The sequence below is a fragment of the Peromyscus eremicus genome, chromosome 12, assembly GCF_949786415.1.
Source record: "Peromyscus eremicus chromosome 12, PerEre_H2_v1, whole genome shotgun sequence".
In the NCBI taxonomy this organism is placed as follows: domain Eukaryota; kingdom Metazoa; phylum Chordata; class Mammalia; order Rodentia; family Cricetidae; genus Peromyscus; species Peromyscus eremicus.
The window spans coordinates 79154359-79175729 of NC_081428.1; the positions used below are offsets into that span (position 1 = coordinate 79154359).

Genomic DNA, 21371 nt, shown 5'->3' on the forward strand with positions numbered 1-21371 from the left:
AATTCACGGTGCTCTGCAAGGCCTCCCACGGCCCAGCTGCACTGGGTTCCCACTGCGGAGCCCGAGGAGCAGGCCTGGAGGGACCGCTGCTGCCACGTGTCCTCCGGACACCTCGAAAGCCCAGCACCGTGAAACGACCAGCTAGAGAAGGAAACGCTGCCTTTCCTACAGCTAAGAGCAAACGAGACCTCTAGTGCAGTCAGCTGTACAAAACGATAGAAATGAATGTGCACTGCTGTAAGACAGTGCTCGCTTTTAATAGAAAATAAACCGCGTACATTTTCCCTGTAAATATAGGCTATGTACAGAATTATATATCGACATAGCTACACATATAAAGCTTCATTATAGGCCACTGATACATTTATAGTAATGGTTCCCTGAACCTCTTAAGAGTGCAATTAAGAACAAAAACTAAATTTCATTTACGTGAATAGGGAATAAATACAATAATCAAAATATGATTTTCCCTAAAAGTGAAACACACAGCTAATCCTGAACTGTTGTGTGAGAGATAAAACTGGGAAAGGCCAAGTTTCAGCAGGACAGGATGAGGGGTCCAAACCAGGAGGAGAATGGCAATGTTCAGAGGAAGAGACTTCACCGAGGGAGGAGTCAACCCTTGACAGCCACCTTGTTCTCCGCGGCCGCGAACATAGCATAGAACCTCGAACTGTCGTTGGACAGAAGGACCGATGGGGTGTCAAACTCCACCACCTGCAAAGAGGAGACATGTCAGGGTGTGGCTGGGGGAGGGTCTCATGGACTGGTGCTGAGCAATGGCGGCAGGCCTCAAAGCCCTGGGGCGGAGCAGAGAACCACTGAGCCGGCCTGCAGTACCTGGGAGGGAGGGGAAGCGTGGAGAGAATGGTGTACGCTTCCTCACATACAACCCAATGCTCTCATCTGTGGGACTAAAGAAATCCATCTGGATGGTTCTCTGGTTCTATAATATAAAGTACCGGGGTCGGGGACTACAGCTCAAGGTGAGGCAAGCTGATCTGACTCCAGTCAGAGAGGAAGAACCCAGGATGTATAGGAAAAGCAAGCAAGGGGTCAACACATCCCGTGTCCACTCCTATGGCGGACTTTGGACAGCAGAGTTGTACTTCATGTGAACGAGCCCATCACCAGCAGGGCCCGCCTCTTGTTACGGCAGCTATAAACCTATGTTAGCTTTGCCCATCTCTTCTGCCTGGAATGAAGGCACGGGACACAGCCATGGCCTGAGAGGTGGCAGGGGATCCCTGCCAGTGCCCCTAGCAGAGGCCAGCATGTTAATGGGGAGGAGCACAGGAGAAGGGGTCTATCATTTAGACATGGTGCTGAGGTGGGCTGGGTACCAGAGATGGCATGCTGTTCCTGGAGACGAAAGACAAGCACTGGTTGCGGGCGACTGCAGAGCCTGGCATGGCTGAGCTGCAGGCCGGCCGTGCACCCACCGCCCCTGATGCTGAGGAACTCCTCCTCTCCTGGGTATGTCTACGTCTAGGGCAGAAGTATCTCACCTGTTGGGAGTCTGTGTGAATGTGTGAGAAAGCTGCTGGGACAGACAATGTGTCACAGTGCTGGTCTCCTCTCGGGGTGCTGCTGGCCGCGGTGGCAAAGGTGTATCAATGACCTGCAATCTCGGTTTTGCCTTTACACTTGCATACTCTTAAAATGCATCATTTGGCAGAAGTAAGAACCCACGTATTATGTGAATGGCACACAGCACCAACTTTTGCTGAATGTCTGTGCTGGGTGCAATGGTTAGTGTCCACATCTCATTGCTCAGTCTGGGCTCCATCCTTAAGACTAAAAGAGCTGACTGCTTTCCAGCAAGGAGACCAAAGCTCAGGAACTTGACCTCTGTAGGGTCAGAGGAAACAATCCAGGGAAGAGAAGGACAGAGTTCCTTTGATTTTTTGAGACAGAGTCTCTCTTAGTCCAGGCAGTTGAGTCAGATTCAATGTGTAGCCGAACCTGAACTTCTACCTCTTCTTTCTACCTCTGAAGTTCTGGGGTCTGTGCCAACATGCCCGCTGTATTCGGCAAACTCAGACGCTTGTGAATGCTGGGCAAACACCTACCAACTGCCATGCCTCCCTGGCCCGGAGTCCCTCTTAAAGAACCAATCACTTGCCGGGCGGTGGTAGTGCAGGCCTTTAATCCCAGCACTTGGGAGGCAGAGGCAGGCGAGGCTAGCCTGGTCTACAACTGAGTTCCAGGATAGCCAGGGCTGTTACACAGAGAAACCCAGTCTTGAAGAAACAAAAACAAAAACCAACCAATCACTCTAGGACCAGACATGGTGGTACTCACTTTAATCCCAGCACTCTTGAGGCAGAGGCAGGAATCTCTGTGAGTTTAAACAAGCCTGGTCTAGAGAGTGAGTTCCAGGGCCAACTAAGGCTTTAACAAAACAAAACAAACTCTAAAATAGTAACAAGCTTCTCCAGGAGACAAAACAGTCTGGATCAGAGCCTTTAAAATGGAATTTCCCAGGTTTTCTTGTCTACCTTTTAAAAAAGGTGTATTCTATTTAATATCTACACACACAGTGATAGCTCTTCATATCAACGTATGGGGGAATCTTAGTACAAGAATAATTCAAACAAGGATAGTGTCCTTGGCAGTTTGATGACACAAGAGTCATCTGGGAGGAGGGAACCTCAGTTGAGAAGAAGCCTCCGTAAGATCAGTCTGTAGGCAAGCCTGTAGAGCATTTTCTTAAACAGTGATTGATGGGCCCAGCATTGTGGGTGGTGCCATCCCTGGCTGGTGGTCCTGGGTTCTATAAGAAAGCAGGCTGAGCAAGCCATGTGGAGCAAGCCAGTGAGCAGCACCCTCCATGGCCTCGGCATCAGCTCCTGCCTCAGGTTCCTGCCCGGTGTGAGTTCCTGTCCTGACTTCCTCCAATGATGAACTATGATGTAGAAGTGTAAGCCAAATAAACCCTTTCCTCCCCAACTTGCTTTTGGTCATGGTTCTTCATCACAGCAATAGTAACCTTAACTAAGACAAATAATCACAGAATATTAATGTTAAAATGATTTCAATATAAGGAAAAAATAATTTAACTTTAAACTTTCTCAACTCAGCTTTCAAGATTAGGCAGGACCTGCTCTATCAATGCTTCTCTCGACATGTCCCACAAACCACGGGACAGTGCGGCATCCTATCAATGCTTCTCTCGACATGTCCCACAAACCACGGGACAGTGCGGCATCCTATCAATGCTTCTCTCGACATGTCCCACAAACCACGGGACAGTGCGGCATCCTATCAATGCTTCTCTTGACATGTCCCACAAACCACGGGACAGTGCGGCATCCTATCAATGCTTCTCTTGACATGTCCCACAAACCACGGGACAGTGCGGCATCCTATCAATGCTTCTCTTGACATGTCCCACAAACCACGGGACAGTGCGGCATCCTATCAATGCTTCTCTTGACATGTCCCACAAACCACGGGACAGTGCGGCATCCTATCAATGCTTCTCTTGACATGTCCCACAAACCACGGGACAGTGCGGCATCCTATCAATGCTTCTCTTGACATGTCCCACAAACCACGGGACAGTGCGGCATCCTATCAATGCTTCTCTTGACATGTCCCACAAACCACGGGACAGTGCGGCATCCTATCAATGCTTCTCTTGACATGTCCCACAAACCACGGGACAGTGCGGCATCAGAGGGAGTCACTGGTCTGAGTTTGGTGCAGCCTTGGACTTCTCATTGTGAGGAAGAACTAACTGACCACTGAAGATGAGACACAACTCACTGAGCACTGAGCATGTCACAGACTAAACACTCCGTCAAAGCAGATATTGTGGTGCTATTATTACTGTATTTTATACTATGTATATTATTATGTAAGAAGCCAAGTTCCCACCACACATGGCTTATTTCACACTTACACAAAGAGGTAATCATCCACATAACTGTACTTAGCAACTAGCTCTTGTGCAAAGAACTACAACAGTGAGCACTAATGGGGACCCGAAGTCGAGTGAGACCGAGTCCCTTCCTTGGAGAGCTTACAGGGGCTCTGCAGAGTACCATACAAGTGGGGTGAAAAGTCTACAATGGACAGATGGATAAGGCCCCGGGGGGGTTGTGGAAGCTTTGACATTTAAGTCATGTCCTCTCTAGGGACAGGCAGCTTTTAAGCTGGCAGATGTGTAAAGACAAAGAGGAAACCACACAGAGGATACACAGGCAATGGCATCCGAGTGTGACATGAAGAAGGCTGGGCTAGGACCAGACCATGGGAAAGTGGAGGAACTGGAGGAGAAGTTTGGCACCACCACATGGTAACAAAAAGCAAACCAAGGCTGTTTGCTGTTTTGGGTGGCTCTGAGGAATTCTTGTGCGTGTGACTAAGTCACTGAAGAGCACGTGCTCTCTGGCCTATGTTACTCTTAGAAGCCACAGGACAGTAAGTCATCAAGGCATCACCTGAGGCAGGAGGCACCTGTCTGATCAGCAAGAGCCAAAATGAAGTTCTATGGCTGCTAACTGAATGCCCAGACACGTGATGATGACAGGTGCCCCTCCATGGCAGGAGCCTCTTTTCTTCCCAGACAAGGCCCCACATCAAGCTGAAGCTCCTGAGGAGCCTACTACCTGTCCCTGGGCCAGCACCATAATCCTATCGGAGCCCAGAACTGTGTGCAGGCGATGGGCAATGGTCAGCATGGTGCAGTCTGCAAACGCTTCCCGGATGGTCTCTTGAATCAGTAAATCCGTCTCTGTGTCCATAGCAGCTGTAGCTTCGTCTAAAATCAGAATCTGCCAGGGAAGCAGAGGGCAAACAGATCCAATGACTTCCTTAAGCACTGTTGTTAATCTCAGTTTCCTAAAGTGCATTTCAGTATTTAAATCCGATACCATGTACCATTACTAATTAGTAGGTTCACACATATTTGTGAAAATGCCCTTTGCTTAGAATTCACATAACTCAGGTTTTGCTCAGTTTCTACAAACGGAACAGACACGTGTGACAGGGTCTGATCAAACACTCCCACTTTCTCTGTGGCCTTCATGTGTAGGTCAGCTTTTCTAGATATCCTGTCCTGTTTGTAAAATGAGGGTCCAGGAGGGGTTCCACCTGGTGACGTCTCCTGCAGCCTTTATTCTGTAGTCTGTATGTATTCATTAGGGGTCTGTAGTTCTGTATGTATTCATTAGGCAGAAACAAAGTTGTCCTTCAATTCCAAAGGCTTGGGAGAAGTTGAAAATACACAAAGGGGCTGTGATGGAGAATGTGCTCAACATACAACACACACACACACACACACACACACACACACGCATGCAAAAGCTTGAAGATGATCCCTCAAACCAGTATGCCAAGTGGTGTTAAGAGTCACTTAGACACCGCGGGTTAGGAAGCACCACTGTGCTCAGAGTCAGGGCCCCGAGGCAGGGCTGCGCCCCAGGGCTCCAGCTCTTCAGCACCTCATGCCACCTGCTGTGCACCTCACCTTACAGTGCCGCAGCAGGGCCCTGGCTATGCACAACAGCTGCCGCTCCCCAACTGAGAAGTTGTCCCCATTCTCCATCACTTCAGATTCAAGTTTCAGAGGTAGCTGGGCAATCTAGAAAGAGACAGAGGTTAGAAGTGTGAGGCTACAAACCACACCATGCAGAAATCCAGGGTACCTAGCCAGGGGTGGCGGCTCACATCTATGACCTAGCACTTGGGAGTAAGGCAGGAAGAGTGTAAGTTCAAGCCAGCATAGACTAACTACACGGTGAGACCCTATCTTAAATGGTCCCACCCTTACAAGGAAAGAACTTATTCTGAAGGAGATGAAAAAGAATTACATTGGTCATCTGAAAGATTCATGTGGTCACACATGCACCAGGATCTATATTTTCTAAGGCAGTTCATTTTGCAATATATGATTCTGTTAGTTTCATTCCATGAAACTATCCCAGAAATTCAAGATCCCGTTGGATGGTGGGCCCTTATGTTTGGTTCTAAAAGTACCGTTTTGCAGGAGATGGGGTCCCACTCCTGAACCCAAAGCCTGGCCCACGCTGGTAGCCTTTTCTTTTTCTAAACATCATGGAACCTATTCCTCCTATGAATTGAGGCTACTTGATGGAAGATGGAAGCAAGGCTCAGCTAACTGATCAGGGCAGTAGACACTGAACTCAGGCTACCCTGCCCCACTCAAGATCAGTGGTGCCCATCTGCAGACTGGCTGCTGGCAAGGGTCTGCTGGGTTGCTCCATGACATCCATGATCTATGGTACATTGCAGGTTACAGAATCAGCAATAAATTACAGGTCTTTTGTGTATATGTGGATGCTATACTATTTTTGTTTGGTTGGGTTTTTTCATTTTTTGAGACAGGGTTTCTCTGTGTAGCCTTGGCTGTCCTGGAACTCACTCTGTAGACCAAGGTTGACCTTGAACTCAGAGATCCGCCTGCCTCTGCCTCTCCAGTGCTGGGATCAACGGTGTGCGCCACCACACCCAGCAGATGTTATACTATTATAACTGATAGAAATTAAGTTCTGATTAGCAATCATTAATATATTCTTAGTCAATGGAGAGTACAGGGCCAATATGGCAATGAGCAATGTGGGAGGTGGGGCTGAGAGACCAACTTTAGTGTGTGTGTGTGTGTGTGTGTGTGTGTGTGTGTGTGTGTGTGTGTCATTCTGCAAGTGTGGACGGAGTTGGTTCTCTTCTTCCTCCCCGTGGATCCTTGGCCTTGAACTCAAGGGTTAGGTTTGGTGGCATGCACCTCCACCAGCTGAGCAGCTCTGCGGATAAGACACTGACTTTGGGATGCACCTGGAACGCCTGTAGACTCCTGCTTGGAAGTACTCTTCTCCAGACCTCCTGGAGTGGGAGAGGCATGGCTGCTGGAGAAGTGGGAGCAGAACAGAGCGAGCAGTGCTCCCACAGCCAGCCCTGAGACTCCAGCACGGCCAGTCCTCCCTCAGTTCCACTTACACATTCCTTCATGTGCGTCCTCTCCAGAGCATCCCAGATCTGGTCTTCCGTGTACTGGTTGAAGGGGTCCAGATTTGATCTAGGGAGAGGTACAAGAGAAACTGCTCAGAGGCCAGTGTTGAACAAACCACATTCCAACGGCTGTCTGTGGCTAAACAAGCGCGCACAGAAAACTGGATTTCAACTCCACAGGTCACAGGACAACACCTGAGACTGGGCTCCCTGCTCTATAAACCCAATTTAAAGTCTATTATTTTTACTATGCAAAGAGTATAAGTTAGCTGTAAAAGAATGTATAAATACAGATATGAAAACACAAAGAAACACCAGTATGATGATGGTATAAAACCTCCAATGACACCTAGAAACATGATACCCTTCAGATATGTCTTTATGTACAAATGTAGAAAAATGCCTTCTTTTCCCCTCACTTTTTATTAGTTCTTTGAGAATCTCATATAATGTATCTTGTTTGATCATATCCACCTCTTCACCCCAGCTCCTCCCAGGTCCATGCCCCACTCACAACCCAGCCACTTGTGTCCTTTAGGTCCATCACGTACAACTGGTGTTGCCTACATACTCTTACAAGTACAGCCTCCACTGGAGCGTGGTCTCCCAGGGGCTCCTTAGCTGAGAACGGGAATTTTGTGCCCACCTCCCCTCTCCACATCTCCGACTCTCTGAGGACCACACAGCTAGGTGTGAAAAAGAACCATCCAGCTCTTTCCCGAGGCCCTCTTAGCTCAAGCCAGTCCTCTCTGACACCCACTGACCTGAAGAAACACTGCACCAGGAAACCCACAGCCACTACACTTTCCTACGATCCAGAGATGGCAACAGAAACCAAGAACAGGAACACCCAACAAAGACAAGACCAGATATCAACATCTAATTTCACCTTAATTATCCCAACCCCAGATGCCTACACATCAGCACAAAACTCAGTCATTAACAGCCAGGACAGTACGTCTCCACCAGAATGCAGTGACCCTAATACACTAAGTCCTGAGACACGTAATACAGCTGAAGCCTAAGACAAAGTCTTCAAAATAGTAACTGGGAATATGCGCAAGGACCTGAAAGAGGATATGAAAAAATCCCTCAGTGAAGTCTGTGCAGACACAAATGCTTGAATGGGACAATAAAAACAATTCAAGATATGAAAGTAGAATTTAACAAAGAAATAGACCAATTAAAGAAAGCCCACAATGGGATAATTCTAGAAATTTAGGAAGTCAAACAAAAACTTCAGAGGCAAGCCTCCCAGAGAGCACAAGAGATGACTCTCAGGCATTGAAGACCTGATAGAAGGTAACGCTGAATGCAGGTACAGAACAAGAAAATTCGAAATCTGGGACACCGAAATAACCTCAACTATAAATAACAGGAATAGAGGAAGGAGAGAAAACCCAGGTCAGAGGAACAAAAATATTTTCAACAAAATCATAGAACAAAATTCCCCTAACCTAAGGAAGGAGGTGCCTCTAAAAGTCTAAGGAGCATACAGACCACCAAATAGACAGGACCAGACAAGAAAGTCCCCACGACACATACTAATCAAACATTAAACATAGAGAATGAAGAATATTAAAAGCTGTAAGGGGAAAAAACAAATAACATATAAACATATTAGAAAAACACTCAACTTCTCAATGGAGACACTAAAAGCTAGAAGAGCCGGAATGGATGTTCTAAACTCTAAAAGAGCACAGATGCCAGCCGCAACACTATTAATCACAAGATGAAGAAAGAACGAAGAAAAACATCCCACAATAAAGCCAGATTCAAGCAGTATCTATCAACCCAGATCTACAGAAGGCACTAGAAGGAAAACTTCAACCCTAAGAGGTTAACCACACCCAAGAAAACACAAATAATAGACAATCCCAGACCAGCAAATCAAAACCGGGGGACCCATACCACAACAAAATAACAGGAATTAATGAACACTATCATTAATAACTCTCAATATTAATGGCATCAATTCACTAATAAAAAGAAATAGACTAACAGAACGAATTAGAAAACAGGATCTATCCTTCTGCTGCCAACAAGAAACAAACTTTAACATCACAGACATCACCTCAGGGCATAAAGACAGCAAAAGATATTCTAAGCCAAAAGAGCCAAGTTGAAAGCAGGTGTAGCCACTTTAGTATCTGACAAAACAGGCTAAAAGCCAAAACTAATCAGAGAGATAGGGAAGAACACTTAGATATCTCATTGAACACAGGAGTCGAGCTGGTGGCAAAGTAGAGCCTTTGCCCTCGCTGACTAGGGTCCATGGTACTAGAACATTCTCTGCACACTACCAGAGGAGAAAGGTAAACAACCACCTAGCTACAAACCCTGTGGTGACCTGTTTGCATGATATGCTTTTGGTAGTTTGTGCTAGTGGCACAAACATTGTGGGAGTAACCAACCACTTTCTGCTTGGATTTAAGGCCCCCTCCATGAGATAGGACCCATGCCTGACACTGCTCAGATGGCTGAGAACTTGAGACTAGAAAGACCATGGACCTAGGCAGAATCCAATTACTAATGTTCTGCTAAAAAGATTACAATGAAATGACTCCTAAAGACATTCTGCTATATCCATAGATCCATGTCTCACTCAGCCATCATCAGAGAAGCTTCCTCCTGCAGTAGATGGGAACTAATAGTCTAGATAATGAATGTGCAGAGAGTGAGAGAGCTTGGAACATTCAACCCTAAATCTGATGCCTTCATCAAATTCCTCCCATCAGGGTTCAGGGACTTATGCAGAAAAGCTGGCAGAAAGATTGTAAGAGTCAGTGGGGTTGGAAGACACCAAGGAAACTGTCTTCCAGACACAACAGGACTGATGCACATATGAATTCACAGTGGCAGCATGCACAGGGCCTGTAAAGGTTCAGGCCAGATGGGGTCCTATTGCTGAGATGGGGAAACAGACATAAACTCCCAGCCCCAACCAAGAAGCCATCTCCAATTGACAAAGTTTCTCCAAGGGAATCTCAACCAGCACACAAACCACACTCAAAGGCAGGCCCCATGCCCAGCAGTAGATGACCAACACAAAATGAACTCAAAGTTATTTTTGGAGACTTTTTTGTCTCATAGTACTTTGGGTTTTTTTTTTAAATCTTACATGTCTTTTGCCTGTATATTATAGGTTCTAATTATGTATTTTTATGGGTTTTGTGCATGTGTGTATGTGTGTGTGTCTGCTTTTTTCCTTCTTTATTAGTTTGTTTTGCTTTATTCTTATCTTTTTATTGTCCATTTGTTTTCTTAGAGAGAGAGAAAAACAAGGTGTGAAGTTGGAAGGATAAGGAGGTGGGGAGAATTTGGCAGGAGATGAGGGAGTGGAAACTGATCAGAACATGTATTAAAAAAACTTTGGCTGGGCGGTGGTGGCGCACGCCTTTAGTCCCAGCACTCGGGAGGCAGAGGCAGGTGGATCTCTGGGAGTTCGAGGCCAGCCTGGGCTACCAAGTGAGTTCCAGGAAAAGGCGCAAAACTACACAGAGAAACCCTGTCTCGAAAAACCAAAAAAAAAAAAAAAAAAAACCACTTTATTAAAAACCACATACATCACAGAACTCATGCTCACAGACTATTCAAAATGAACACTGTATGGTTTGATCTCACAGAGCTGCAGGGAACCAGCAGCAGCAGAGACCAGTGTCAGGGCCACACTCATTCCCTGTTCTACATCCTCAGAAGGATCCACTGTGATGTGTGCACAAACCCTAGAGACACCTGAGTAGCATACTTCTTGCTCCACTCCCATCTCCCTAAGACCCACACCCCAGTCTTCTCTCAGGCCAGGTGTATCTTCTGTTTATGATACATCTCAATTTTGCCTGCCATTCCCTCTGCACTAACAGTAATGTTCAGACCTCTTTCCTGTGGCAGGAAAGCCACCTCTGGTATCAAAAGGATACCTTTAATTCTGTCCTAGGCGTGGGGCCAGCTTTCTGGTACGAAGGAAGGGTGCTCTGCACTGGGTGGAGGGTCAAGTTGCAATGGTCCTTTACTAACATTTTGGCTGAGAATCCACTGGATCTTCAGGGAAATTTTCTTCTGGGACATCTGCCAAGACCTATAGGTGATAGCTGAGTTAAAAGTATTTGGGATGATTCCACAGTGGTGGGCAGAAGCCTCTAAATCTAGCCCCCAATAAAATACCTAGTTCTGAAAAAGACCTAAGCCCCAAACTCCAACCATGGCAGTGAAGTAAGACAACCTTCATCTCCTTTGGTGTCACTTATATGAACTTGTTACCAAGTACCCAAGTTGATTCAGTATAATCAAGAGCTCCAGGACATGACATCCAAATTCAGTAGGAGAAAATGCTAAAATAAGCACCCTTAGAGTAGTGTTGAGAATTCAACTTATTTATCGCCTACAGTAAATGTCTGCATGCCTACAGATTTTGTTTAATCTATCACACCTTCAATGTGAAGTGACCTACAGGAATTGATGAGGACTTTCATTAAGTATGAGGCATGGTGGCACGCACCTTATCTCTGAGTCTGAGGATAGCCCGGTTTACAAAACCAGTTCCAGGCCAGTCAACACTTCAAAGTGAGATGCTATCTTTTGAAAAAAGAAAAGACAAAGAAAGAAAGAAGAGAAGAGAAAGATTAGGTCATGAGGATGGGGCTTTGATGACAGGATTATCGTCCTTTTAAGAGGAAGATTCACACTGCTCTCCTGCATGTGCACATTAAGTCCACGGGAAGACAGGGCAGGACAAGGAAGATGGCCCTTATGACACACCTATCTTGGACTTCTCGGATGCCAGAACTATGAGAAATTTCTGTGAATTAAGCTTCCCGGGATATGGTATTTTATTACAGCAGCCTGATCAGATGAAGGTATGATCTGCATACCTTCATTCAAGGTACAAAGCACACCTTGAATGAGTTCAATGCTATTCTGAAGAACAAGACATCTAGTTTCAAAGGCAAGTCCAAAATTAAGTTGTTACCTTTTTTTTAAAATAGGAAATGCAACATTACTTTTGGATGATTGTAAAATAAGAAGCACCATCTAGCTCTTCTATATAGTTTTTACTTCCAAAGAAAGGCAATTTGATTAGAAATGGACACAAATCATGGGAATCCCTAAATTTTAGGTGGCAGTTTAAGGATAAAGATAGAAAAGATGATTTTCTTCCTAATTTCAGAAAGAATGTAATTTGAGACTAAGCATCAAAGATGGAAACATCTCAAATACATCAAACTCTGTGCCTGCCAAGGGAAGAACGAAGAAGAGAAGCACTGCTCACGGGTCGAGTGGTAGCCTTGCACAGTCCTGGGCTTAAGCAGCATGAGGTGGACAAGATCAACTCTCAGATACGGGCTCACTGACTTATTCACTTGAAGCACCGCTTGTACTGCCCATTGCCAAGCATGGCTTCACTTCCTACCTGAACAGAATGACCTGGAGAAACAGCTGAGACCATGGGTCGCTGCCCTCAGAACCTGACCACAAAAGCTTACACCTGTCAACTGTAACGGACGCCTTTGAAAACCAACAGCCCCGAAGCTAACTGCCATGCAAGCTTCTGTTTGCTAGACTGCTGGCCTCACCCCGAGGTTATAGCATATAAAATGAGCATGCAAACTGGACTCAGGACCAAAGCCTTTCAGGAGCTGTCCTGGCTTGGTCCTCCAGTGAGTGACATTCCCTCTCTACCACTCTCACTGGAGTTAGGTTCCGTTCCCCGGCACCGGAAAGACAGGAAAATAAAAAATAGAGTTAGTTGAAAATGAAAGAGCGGGCGGGTGATGAGTGGTAGCAGTTCCAGAAGGCACCGTCCTAGCAGCCCTCGGCCCGCAGGGCAGAGGTGGCATGACAGCGGGACACAGAGAACGATGGCGGCATACCATTTGAGCTCGTGTCACTGACTAGGCTTGGAACTCACAGTACGCTTAGGAATTTATCCAGTCTACACCACAACAGGCCTTCAAAGTATCCCCATTTTAGGGGTGAGAAAACAGGCTTAAGAGTGGTAACCTGTTAAAAGTTCATGGGACAGAAATCTGAGCCACAATCTCTCTGACCTCTGGACCCCTGGGGCAGAGCCTTGCTGTGGCAGTTAATTAAGCAGCACGTACAGCAGAAGCTGGTTCATCACTGCAACAGAAACCATAGAATCATGAGAAGCACTGGACCCAAGGAATGGGATTTCCATCGGGTGATGGCTCTGGATCCTCCAGTCCTCTCAGAGGTCAGGTTCTCACCTGACAGTGCCACTGAACAGTACTGGCTCCTGAGGGATGATGGAGAGTTTGCTCCGGAGGTCGGCCAGGCCGATGTCACTGATTCGCACTCCATCGATCTTGATGCAGCCTCCGGATAACTCCACCAGACGGAAGAGGGCCATCCCCAGAGAGGACTTCCCTGGTGAGTCAGAACAAGCAAACAGCAGCTCTGTGAGTAACTTCTGGAAGACAGAACTAGCTCAGTGTGATGGCTAATGTCAAGAACATCTGCAGTCAACTAGAACCTAAACAGCTGGGCACCCAAGTGAGGGGTTTTCTGGATTGGATCCTTTGAGGCGAGACCCACCCTAAATCTGGGCCACACCCTCTGGTGGCAGCCCACATAAAAGGACATGGAAGAAGGAAGCTTTTGCTTCTTGCCTTCCCTCTCGATGGCAAGTTCATCTATCCAGCAGCTAAGATACCCCTTCGCCTGTGTCAGAGCCTACTTTTTAGGGGGTTCCATGTAGACAGACAGCCATCTGAGCCTTGCAGACAGAAGAACTCCCAGATTCTTGGCCTTCCTGCACTGCAGCCATTGTTGGACCAGCCAGACCACAGCTAATACCGCTCTTAACAAACCTCGTGTACATAGATGCCCACTCTACCAACTCTATTCCACTAGAGAACCCTGGCTAATGCATGTTGTGATATCAGGAGTGGCTCTAGAGAAACAGAATCATAAGGATGGATTTCTTCTAATAATTTATTCATTATTTTTCTTTCATGTACATTCATGTTTTGCCTACACGTATGTCTATGTGAAGGTGAGTTATGAGTTGCTATGTGGGTGCTGGGAATCGAACCCAGGTCCATTGGAAGAGCAGCTGGTGCTCTTAACCACTGAGCCATCTCCAGCCCCAAGGATGTATTTTTTAAGTATCTGAATAGACTATGCAACTTGCCGATACCTACAGTTACTGAAGGCTCTCCTAGAGGAATGGAGCTAGGAGTCCACAGTGTGAACTATTTAAATACACCACCTCCACTACCCAACTCTACACACAGACTTCCCACATCTTCCTCCAGGGTCTAGCCTGGTGAGCTCCCCTGACCACCTCAGCCACATCTTTTCTGCAACCCTGCAGATCTAGCCTGGGTCCCACACCAGTGCAGCAGCCTAGTCTGGGGTCAGGATCCTCCTTCCCCAAACCACAGGACTCTCCCACGTCATATTCAACCTTTCCCCAGACCTATCCACCCCACACTCCTGGCTGGGGACAGGAAGCATGTCCTGTGTCAATGCCAGTCTCCTCTGCCTACCTGATTTCATCCCACCCCAGCCATTTCCAACCTCCAGATCCAACCCAGCTCCACATCATCTCTTCTCCCCAAGCCTGTGTCATCTGCAACAAATTCAGAACTACCAAAATAATAAAGGATGTTCATGTGGCCAGATCTCATCACAGGAACACCAATGATATGAAAAAATCAAGTCTGTGTCTTCTCTCCAAAATGCACCAGTTCTGCAGAAATGCTTGCCAGTGAGAATTCCCAGTGAACTACAGGACACAGACTCACAGGAGCCGTTATAACCTTGTCGAAGAACGGAATTGAAGGGAAAGGGCTTGATAAATGCCCGAGTGAAGACCAAGAAAACACAAACAGGGCTGCTGTAAATGACAGAGACAATTTAAAACTAGAGAATGGAATTCAATTAGCAAATAGAAACACTGAAGAGGACCCAATCCACAACAAGGATGGAACTGAAAATCCCAAAAGCCCAACTGGAAAATGCAAAGGAAACCCTTACAAATAGAATGAATCAGGCAGAAGACAGAACATCAGAATATCTCAAAGATAAAATAGAGGATCTAGATCAAATAATAGATCTGTTCCCTGAGAGGACCAAGAAGATGCCATAAGAGGCTGATCAATCTTCTGTCAGAGATCAGGCCTCAGTTTCACTTTCCTGAGACCGAGCAAGCAGTTACTGAGGAAGCCATAAACCAAGGACAATCAAACTTTAATGCCCCAACAGCAGGGACGAGGGAGATAACATGTACCAGGCCTGAGCCAGCCTCCACAGTCAGTGCATACTAGGCCAGCCAGCCTCCACAACAGCTCAAGGTAATAACCAAATAAGGACAAAGTCTGCGACTGGTCCAGGCCTGTCCCCAAATGGAAAAACTGTAGCCTTAACCAGCCCCTGACTAGCCCTAGCCAATTAGAACATACCAGTATGACTGCCACTTGCTTAAGTCAATCATATCTGAGATGACCTAACTGCCCTAGGAGCTCCCCTTAGCTAATCTTAAAAGGAGTCTGCAAGTCTCTCCTAGGGTTGTCATCATTTTGCCTTTGTGTAGGAATGATTGGTCCCAGCATGCTGGAATAATCAACACTCTAACTGACTGCATACATGAATGGTGGTCTTTTGTGGGACTTCTCCAGGACCCTAAAATACCCCTGCAGGAACAAAATCCATCTATCTGCAGCCTATTAGAAACACATCTTAGCTTTAAAGAGAGGCACTGCCTTAGAGTAAAAGGATGAACAAAAGCACTCCAATCAAATGGGACCAGGAAGCAAGAAGGCATTCCTATCTTTTTTTGTTTGTTTGTGTTTAGAGACAGGGTTTCTTTGTGGAGTCCTGATTGTACCGGAACTCAACTCTGCAGACCAGGCTGTCCTTGAACTCAGAGATTCACCTGTCTCTGCCTCCCCAGTGCTGGGAATAAAGGCATGCGCCACCACTGTCCAGCTGTCATTGCTATCTTAATATCTGACAAAATAGACTTAAAACTAAAACTAATCAGAAGAGGACAAAGGGACACTTCATTCTAACCATGGAAAATTTAACCAAGATGACATCAATATCCTAAACGTGCACCAAACACTGGAGCACCCAATTTCATTAGGAAAAAAAAAATCTACTACTGGATTTAAAGAGACAGATAAACACTGTCCATTAATAGTAGGTGATTTCAATACTTAGAAGGTCAGAGAAGTCATGGAAGAACTAAAATTCCTAAACTAAATGTAAATGAAAATACAACACAATAAAACTTCTGGGACACACTACAAGGGAAATTTACAGCTCTAAGTGCCTACATTAAAAAATCAGAAACTAGCCAGGCAGTGGTGGCACATGCCTTTAATCCCAGCACTCGGGAGGCAGTCAGGCGGATCTCTGTGAGTTCGAGGCCAGTCTGGTCTACAAAGTGAGTTCCAGGAAAAGGCGCAAAGTTACACAGAGAAACCCTGTGTAACAAAACAAAACAAAACAAAAAAACAAAAAATCAGAAACTACACAAATAAATGGCTTAATGATGCAACTCAAAAAGTTGGAAAAACAAGAACAAACCAAATCTAGCTACCTCCCTCACAATACACACTCCAAGGATGCAGACTTCCATCACATGGCTGTCTATTAAGTTTTATCATGGCTTAGATCAAGCCTCCTCTGAGGCTCTCTACTGTTGCTCCTTCTACATCACCCCTTCTGCCAACCACAAGAGAGAATGGTTTCAGCCTCCAAACCCTTAACAGAAGTCTAATGGCCTCTGAAAGTAGACTAATGAACCAGCCAACTCAGCCCTCTTCTTGCTACTCGGGACATTTTTCTGGGACTGTGATGGCTAAACCTGGTTGTCAACTTGACTACATCTGGAATTAACTAAAATCCAAAAATGGAGGGTATATCTGTGAGGGTTTTTGCTTAAAGTCAGAAGATCCACTTCTAATCTGGATCTTTGAGGTAGGGAGACACACCTTTAATCCAGATCTAGTCTAGGCCATACCTTCTGCTGGAACCCTATATATTATACAGTATATAATGACATGGAAGAAGGAAGCTGTCTTTTGCCTTGCTAGCAAGTCCATTCCTTCACTGGCATTAGAGCCTACTTCTTTGGGATTACAGACTATACTGAAGACCAGCTGAGACATCCAGCCTCATGGACTGAGCAACTCCTGAAAAATAATTCAAGGATTCACAACTAAAAACAGCTGGGCTAAGGGCTTCTTTCATTAATTAACTTTCTGTCTCACTAGCTCATTCCAGATCCACTTAACATCCTTCAGGATCAACTTGATTCTTTGGCTGCTGCCATACTCTAAAATTAAAGAGGACTAGATCTGACTATTGCTAAGGATGGGATCTGTGCCCTCCTCCAAAAACAATGATGTTTCTGTACCAACAAATCCAAACTGCTTCCAGATGAGGTCCAAAGACCTAGGGACCAGACAAAAGATTCAGTACGAGCCTCCTCCTATGGATGGGCTTTTAGTTCCCTCTCACTCCGGCTCCCTCCCTCCATCGCTCCTTCCTTCCTTATTATCCTCATATACAACATTTTGCCCTGCTGTTTAAACTTTTTAATGAAGTTCCTCCTGGATAAAATCATTGACATTGCTGGGCGGTGGTGGCGCACGCCTTTAATCCCAGCACTCGGGAGGCAGAGCCAGGCGGATTTCTGTGAGTTCGGGGCCAGCCTGGGCTACCAAGTGAGTTCCAGGAGAGGCGCAAAGCTACACAGAGAAACCCTGTCTCGAAAAACAAAAACAAACAAACAAAAAAATCATTGACATTACTAGTTCCACATTAGGATGCTGGCTACCCTGGCTAGGTCCCCCACAGGGTCCTCTAACTCTGATCTCATTTTACTCTCTTATCTCAGCCCCTTGTCTAATTGACTATTTCCAAAGGTTTCTCAGGAGGGAATGAGGGCAATTGCATAAGCCACCACAGCCAACAAGCTGAAACTCTCCTTCTGCTACCCAACCTATCCCTCCACAGATCTTGAAGACAGACCCCAACAACCCAACTTTGTCCCCACTCAGCAGGAAACAGAAAATAAACACAGCATCCTCCTTTCCCTTTGATGCCCTCTGGGTCTGGAATAGAGGGCTAATAACCCAGAAACCTCAGGTGAGCCAAGACACTCCAGAAAGCAGTGTGCAGATGATAACATCTACAGGCAGTTGAGGATAGAGGAAGTTTCTGATGAGATCATCAAATACTTCCATTGGTATTTACAACATCGAGACCAAGGAAAACAGCTGCAGAGGGAATCTTCCACCCCCAAATTTCCCTTTTCTGCCTATGGAACGCCAAGCCCTCCACATCTGGGCACACGATCTCCACTCCTGCCAAGAGACCGTCTGACAAATGATAAGGTGCTTCTGTAGAGGCCAGTCTCTTTTTTATCTTCATGTGCACTGGCTGGTTTTGTGTGTCAACTTGACACAAGCTAGAGTCATCAGTGAAAAAGGAGCCTCAGTTGAGGAAATGCCTCCATGAGATCCAGCTGTAAGGCATTTTCTTAGTTAGTGATCAATGGGGGAGGACCCAGACCATGGTGGGTGGTGCTATCCCTGGGCCAGTGGTCCTTGGTTCTATAAGAAAGCAGACTGAGCAAGCCAGGGAAAGTAAGCCAGTAAGCAGCTCCCCCCACCTCCCATGGCCTCTGCATCAGCTCCTGTGTCCAGGATCCTGTCCTGTTTGAGTTCCTGTCCTGACTTCCTTCAGTGGTGAACAGTAATGTGGAAGTGTAAGCCAAATAAACCCTTTCCTCCCCAACTTGCTTTATGGTCATGGTGTTTCATCGAAGCAATAGAAACCCTGACTAAGACATTCATGTCACCTCATCAACCCCAATCTAACCACCTGTACATCTAAAGATTTCATCATTCTTCTTTCCCTGTAGCAGACCTTAGGGTTGGAGATGGGGCATTGGGCCCCTACATAACAGAGGCCAGGTAGCAGCACAGACTGCCAGAGACAAGGGCAGTGCAGTTATCTTAATAGGCAGCACAGACAAAGCCAGTCCATAATGGCCTGGCCCAGTAATGGGCAGCACAAGCAAAGTGATTTTTATGGTGGTATGATTTGTATGGACCTTCGGCTGATCAATCATGGTGTTTCTAAATATGAAATAGATAAGAAGTCTACTGCATTTTTGTCTGATCTGTAGAGGCAGAAAAGTCTTGAACAAATGGAAGAAAAGCTATACTGCATCAAAGCAATAAGGAATCTCAGCCTGTGAATCAATCCAGACGTGAGCCAGTTTGAAGACCCAGAATCCAGTGAATGAAGGGACGGCCAGGTCCCTCTGAGGAAGGGCCTAGAGGCTGACTGTTAGCCTTTCTCCCATCCTCGCCCAGAGAGACCTACAGCCTTTTACAATGGTAACTGTACATTGTGGGAAAGGAAACAAACTTTCTGGAGTCTATTAGATACTGGTTCAAATTGACAAGGATTCCAGAAGACAACAAGAAATATTTTGGCCCTCCAGTTAAAGTAGGAGCTTGTGGAGGTGAAGTGATTAGCAGAAGTTTGGCTCACATCTCAGCAATGTTCCAAAATAGAAAGTGGTGATGGTGTCACGGGCCTATGAGGATGCTGGACTAAAGTCTATCAAATTGTGAAAACAGGCAAATTGTATACTATGTGAATTATTTGTCTATAAAGATTTTATAAAACTTAAAAAAAAAGAAAAAGAAAAACTAAGACAGAGCAGCAGGCTGGTGGATGAAATGGTAAGTTCAGTGCTGAGTAACAGGCAGAACACTGTAATTCTAGATTGACTTTTCTCTCAGAGTTAAGATCATCCCAGACATGGTGTGAAGCCAGGAAGCATGGAGCCTGGAAACAAACAGGTTAGAGAAGACTATCTTTGAGTGTCATTTGGAAGGAAAGGTAATAGAGAATTACTTCAGCTTGTCTGTAGGGTAGACGGGGAACCGGGTACTGAATTTATGCCTCTTACTTATAGGGTAAGCATCTGCCACTAAAGTGCAGCTCCAGCCCTTTGAAAAATGCTTTACTTTGAGCTAGCCCTTATCTGGGCTGACCTTGAATTCAAAATCCCTCTTCTTTGATCTCCCTGGTATCTGGAAACATAGACCTGCACTTAGGCCTGGCATTACTTCAGTCTCTACTAGAAACCTAGTGCAGTACTCTTCACGGTTATCTCCTGAAACACTGGAGAACCTGGCCAAGGTGGAAAGACCGGTCTCCTAGAACCGAATGACTGCTACAACCAGAAGACCTGCTTGTACTCCCCTGGCCGTGGTATAAAGAGGAAATGCTGCCAGAACACAAAGTAACACATGTCTAAGAATAAAAGTGATGTAAAATGCTAAACAAGAAAGCCAATTTATTTTACTTCTGTTGAGACAGGGTCTTTACAGCCCAAGCCTGCTTTTAACTTGCAGTAATCCTCCTGCCTCAGGTTTCTTAGTGCTAAGATTTCAGGTATGTGCCACCAGGCTTGGCTCCAAATCGAGAAAACCATTTCTGCCTTGAAGGGAACACAAGCCCCTTATCTACGGCCGCCCATGCTTCTGACAAATGGGGGCCACAGTGACGTCTTACAAAGGCCTGAGGACTCTTCACATGTTCTGACTTCAGTACTACTCAAGAACAATCAGAAATGGTTCAATTCGCTACAAATTTGGGATAGTTAAATATAAATTATGGTCCTTCCATTAAATAGAATGGGGTGTTATACTACATAACAATCATTAAGTAACAAGGCAAGACACTGATGGGTCTTAATAAAATAAATAAATAAATAAAAGCCACAAAACCAGTGTACAAAATGACCACACTTACACATGTGGTTCTAGGAAATCACTAACCCGAGACAACCACATGTCATCAGTGCTTATCTGTGGTACTGGTTCAGGGTGCTTTCTTCCACTGTACTGTGCCATGCGCTCCAAGTATTCTGTTCTGAGAACGTGATGAGAAAGGACTGTCTGTCCCAAGAGCAAGGCTAAAAGCAAACTTCGATCTTGGTTTCAGAGGGGCCTAAGACAATAATGACTTGTGTCTCAGGGGTTTGGTTTGTACAGATGAAAGTGATCTTTGACAAGCTGCTATGCGCTGACCAAAGATTAAATCTAGATCACTTCAGAGACCAGTGCCGTCCTTACCTGACCCTGTCCGTCCCACAATGCCAATCTTCTCCTTGGGCTTGATGGTGAAGGACACTTTCTTGAGGACCAGAGGAAGATTTTCCCGGTATCTCATCTCTGCGTTCTCGAAGGTGACTTCTCCCTCCTGAGGCCAGTCAGGGGGAGGAGCCTTGTTCTTGATTCTGGCAGGTGCTTCCAAAGACAGGGTCTGAGGAAAGAGGGAGCGCTTCAGATTCCTGTGGCGCAGCAAAGCTGAACAGAGAGGAAAACAGGGCAAGCAGA

At 45.9% G+C, this 21371-nt stretch overlaps 1 protein-coding gene across 2 annotated transcripts in view; it reads right to left on the reverse strand.

The window, feature by feature from the left end:
* Nucleotides 1-216: 216 nt before the first annotated feature.
* Nucleotides 217-21371, reverse strand: part of Abcc5 (ATP binding cassette subfamily C member 5) — a 97537-nt gene continuing 76382 nt past the window's right edge. For both annotated transcript variants that reach the window (XM_059277828.1, XM_059277829.1), the window contains exons 25-30: nt 21108-21297; nt 13203-13362; nt 6964-7042; nt 5477-5590; nt 4617-4781; nt 217-717 (exon numbers count right to left, since the gene is read on the reverse strand). In XM_059277828.1, the coding sequence (XP_059133811.1) occupies nt 616-717; nt 4617-4781; nt 5477-5590; nt 6964-7042; nt 13203-13362; nt 21108-21297 (810 nt within the window). In that variant the 3' untranslated portion in view covers nt 217-615. The remainder of the gene's footprint in view (nt 718-4616; nt 4782-5476; nt 5591-6963; nt 7043-13202; nt 13363-21107; nt 21298-21371) is intronic.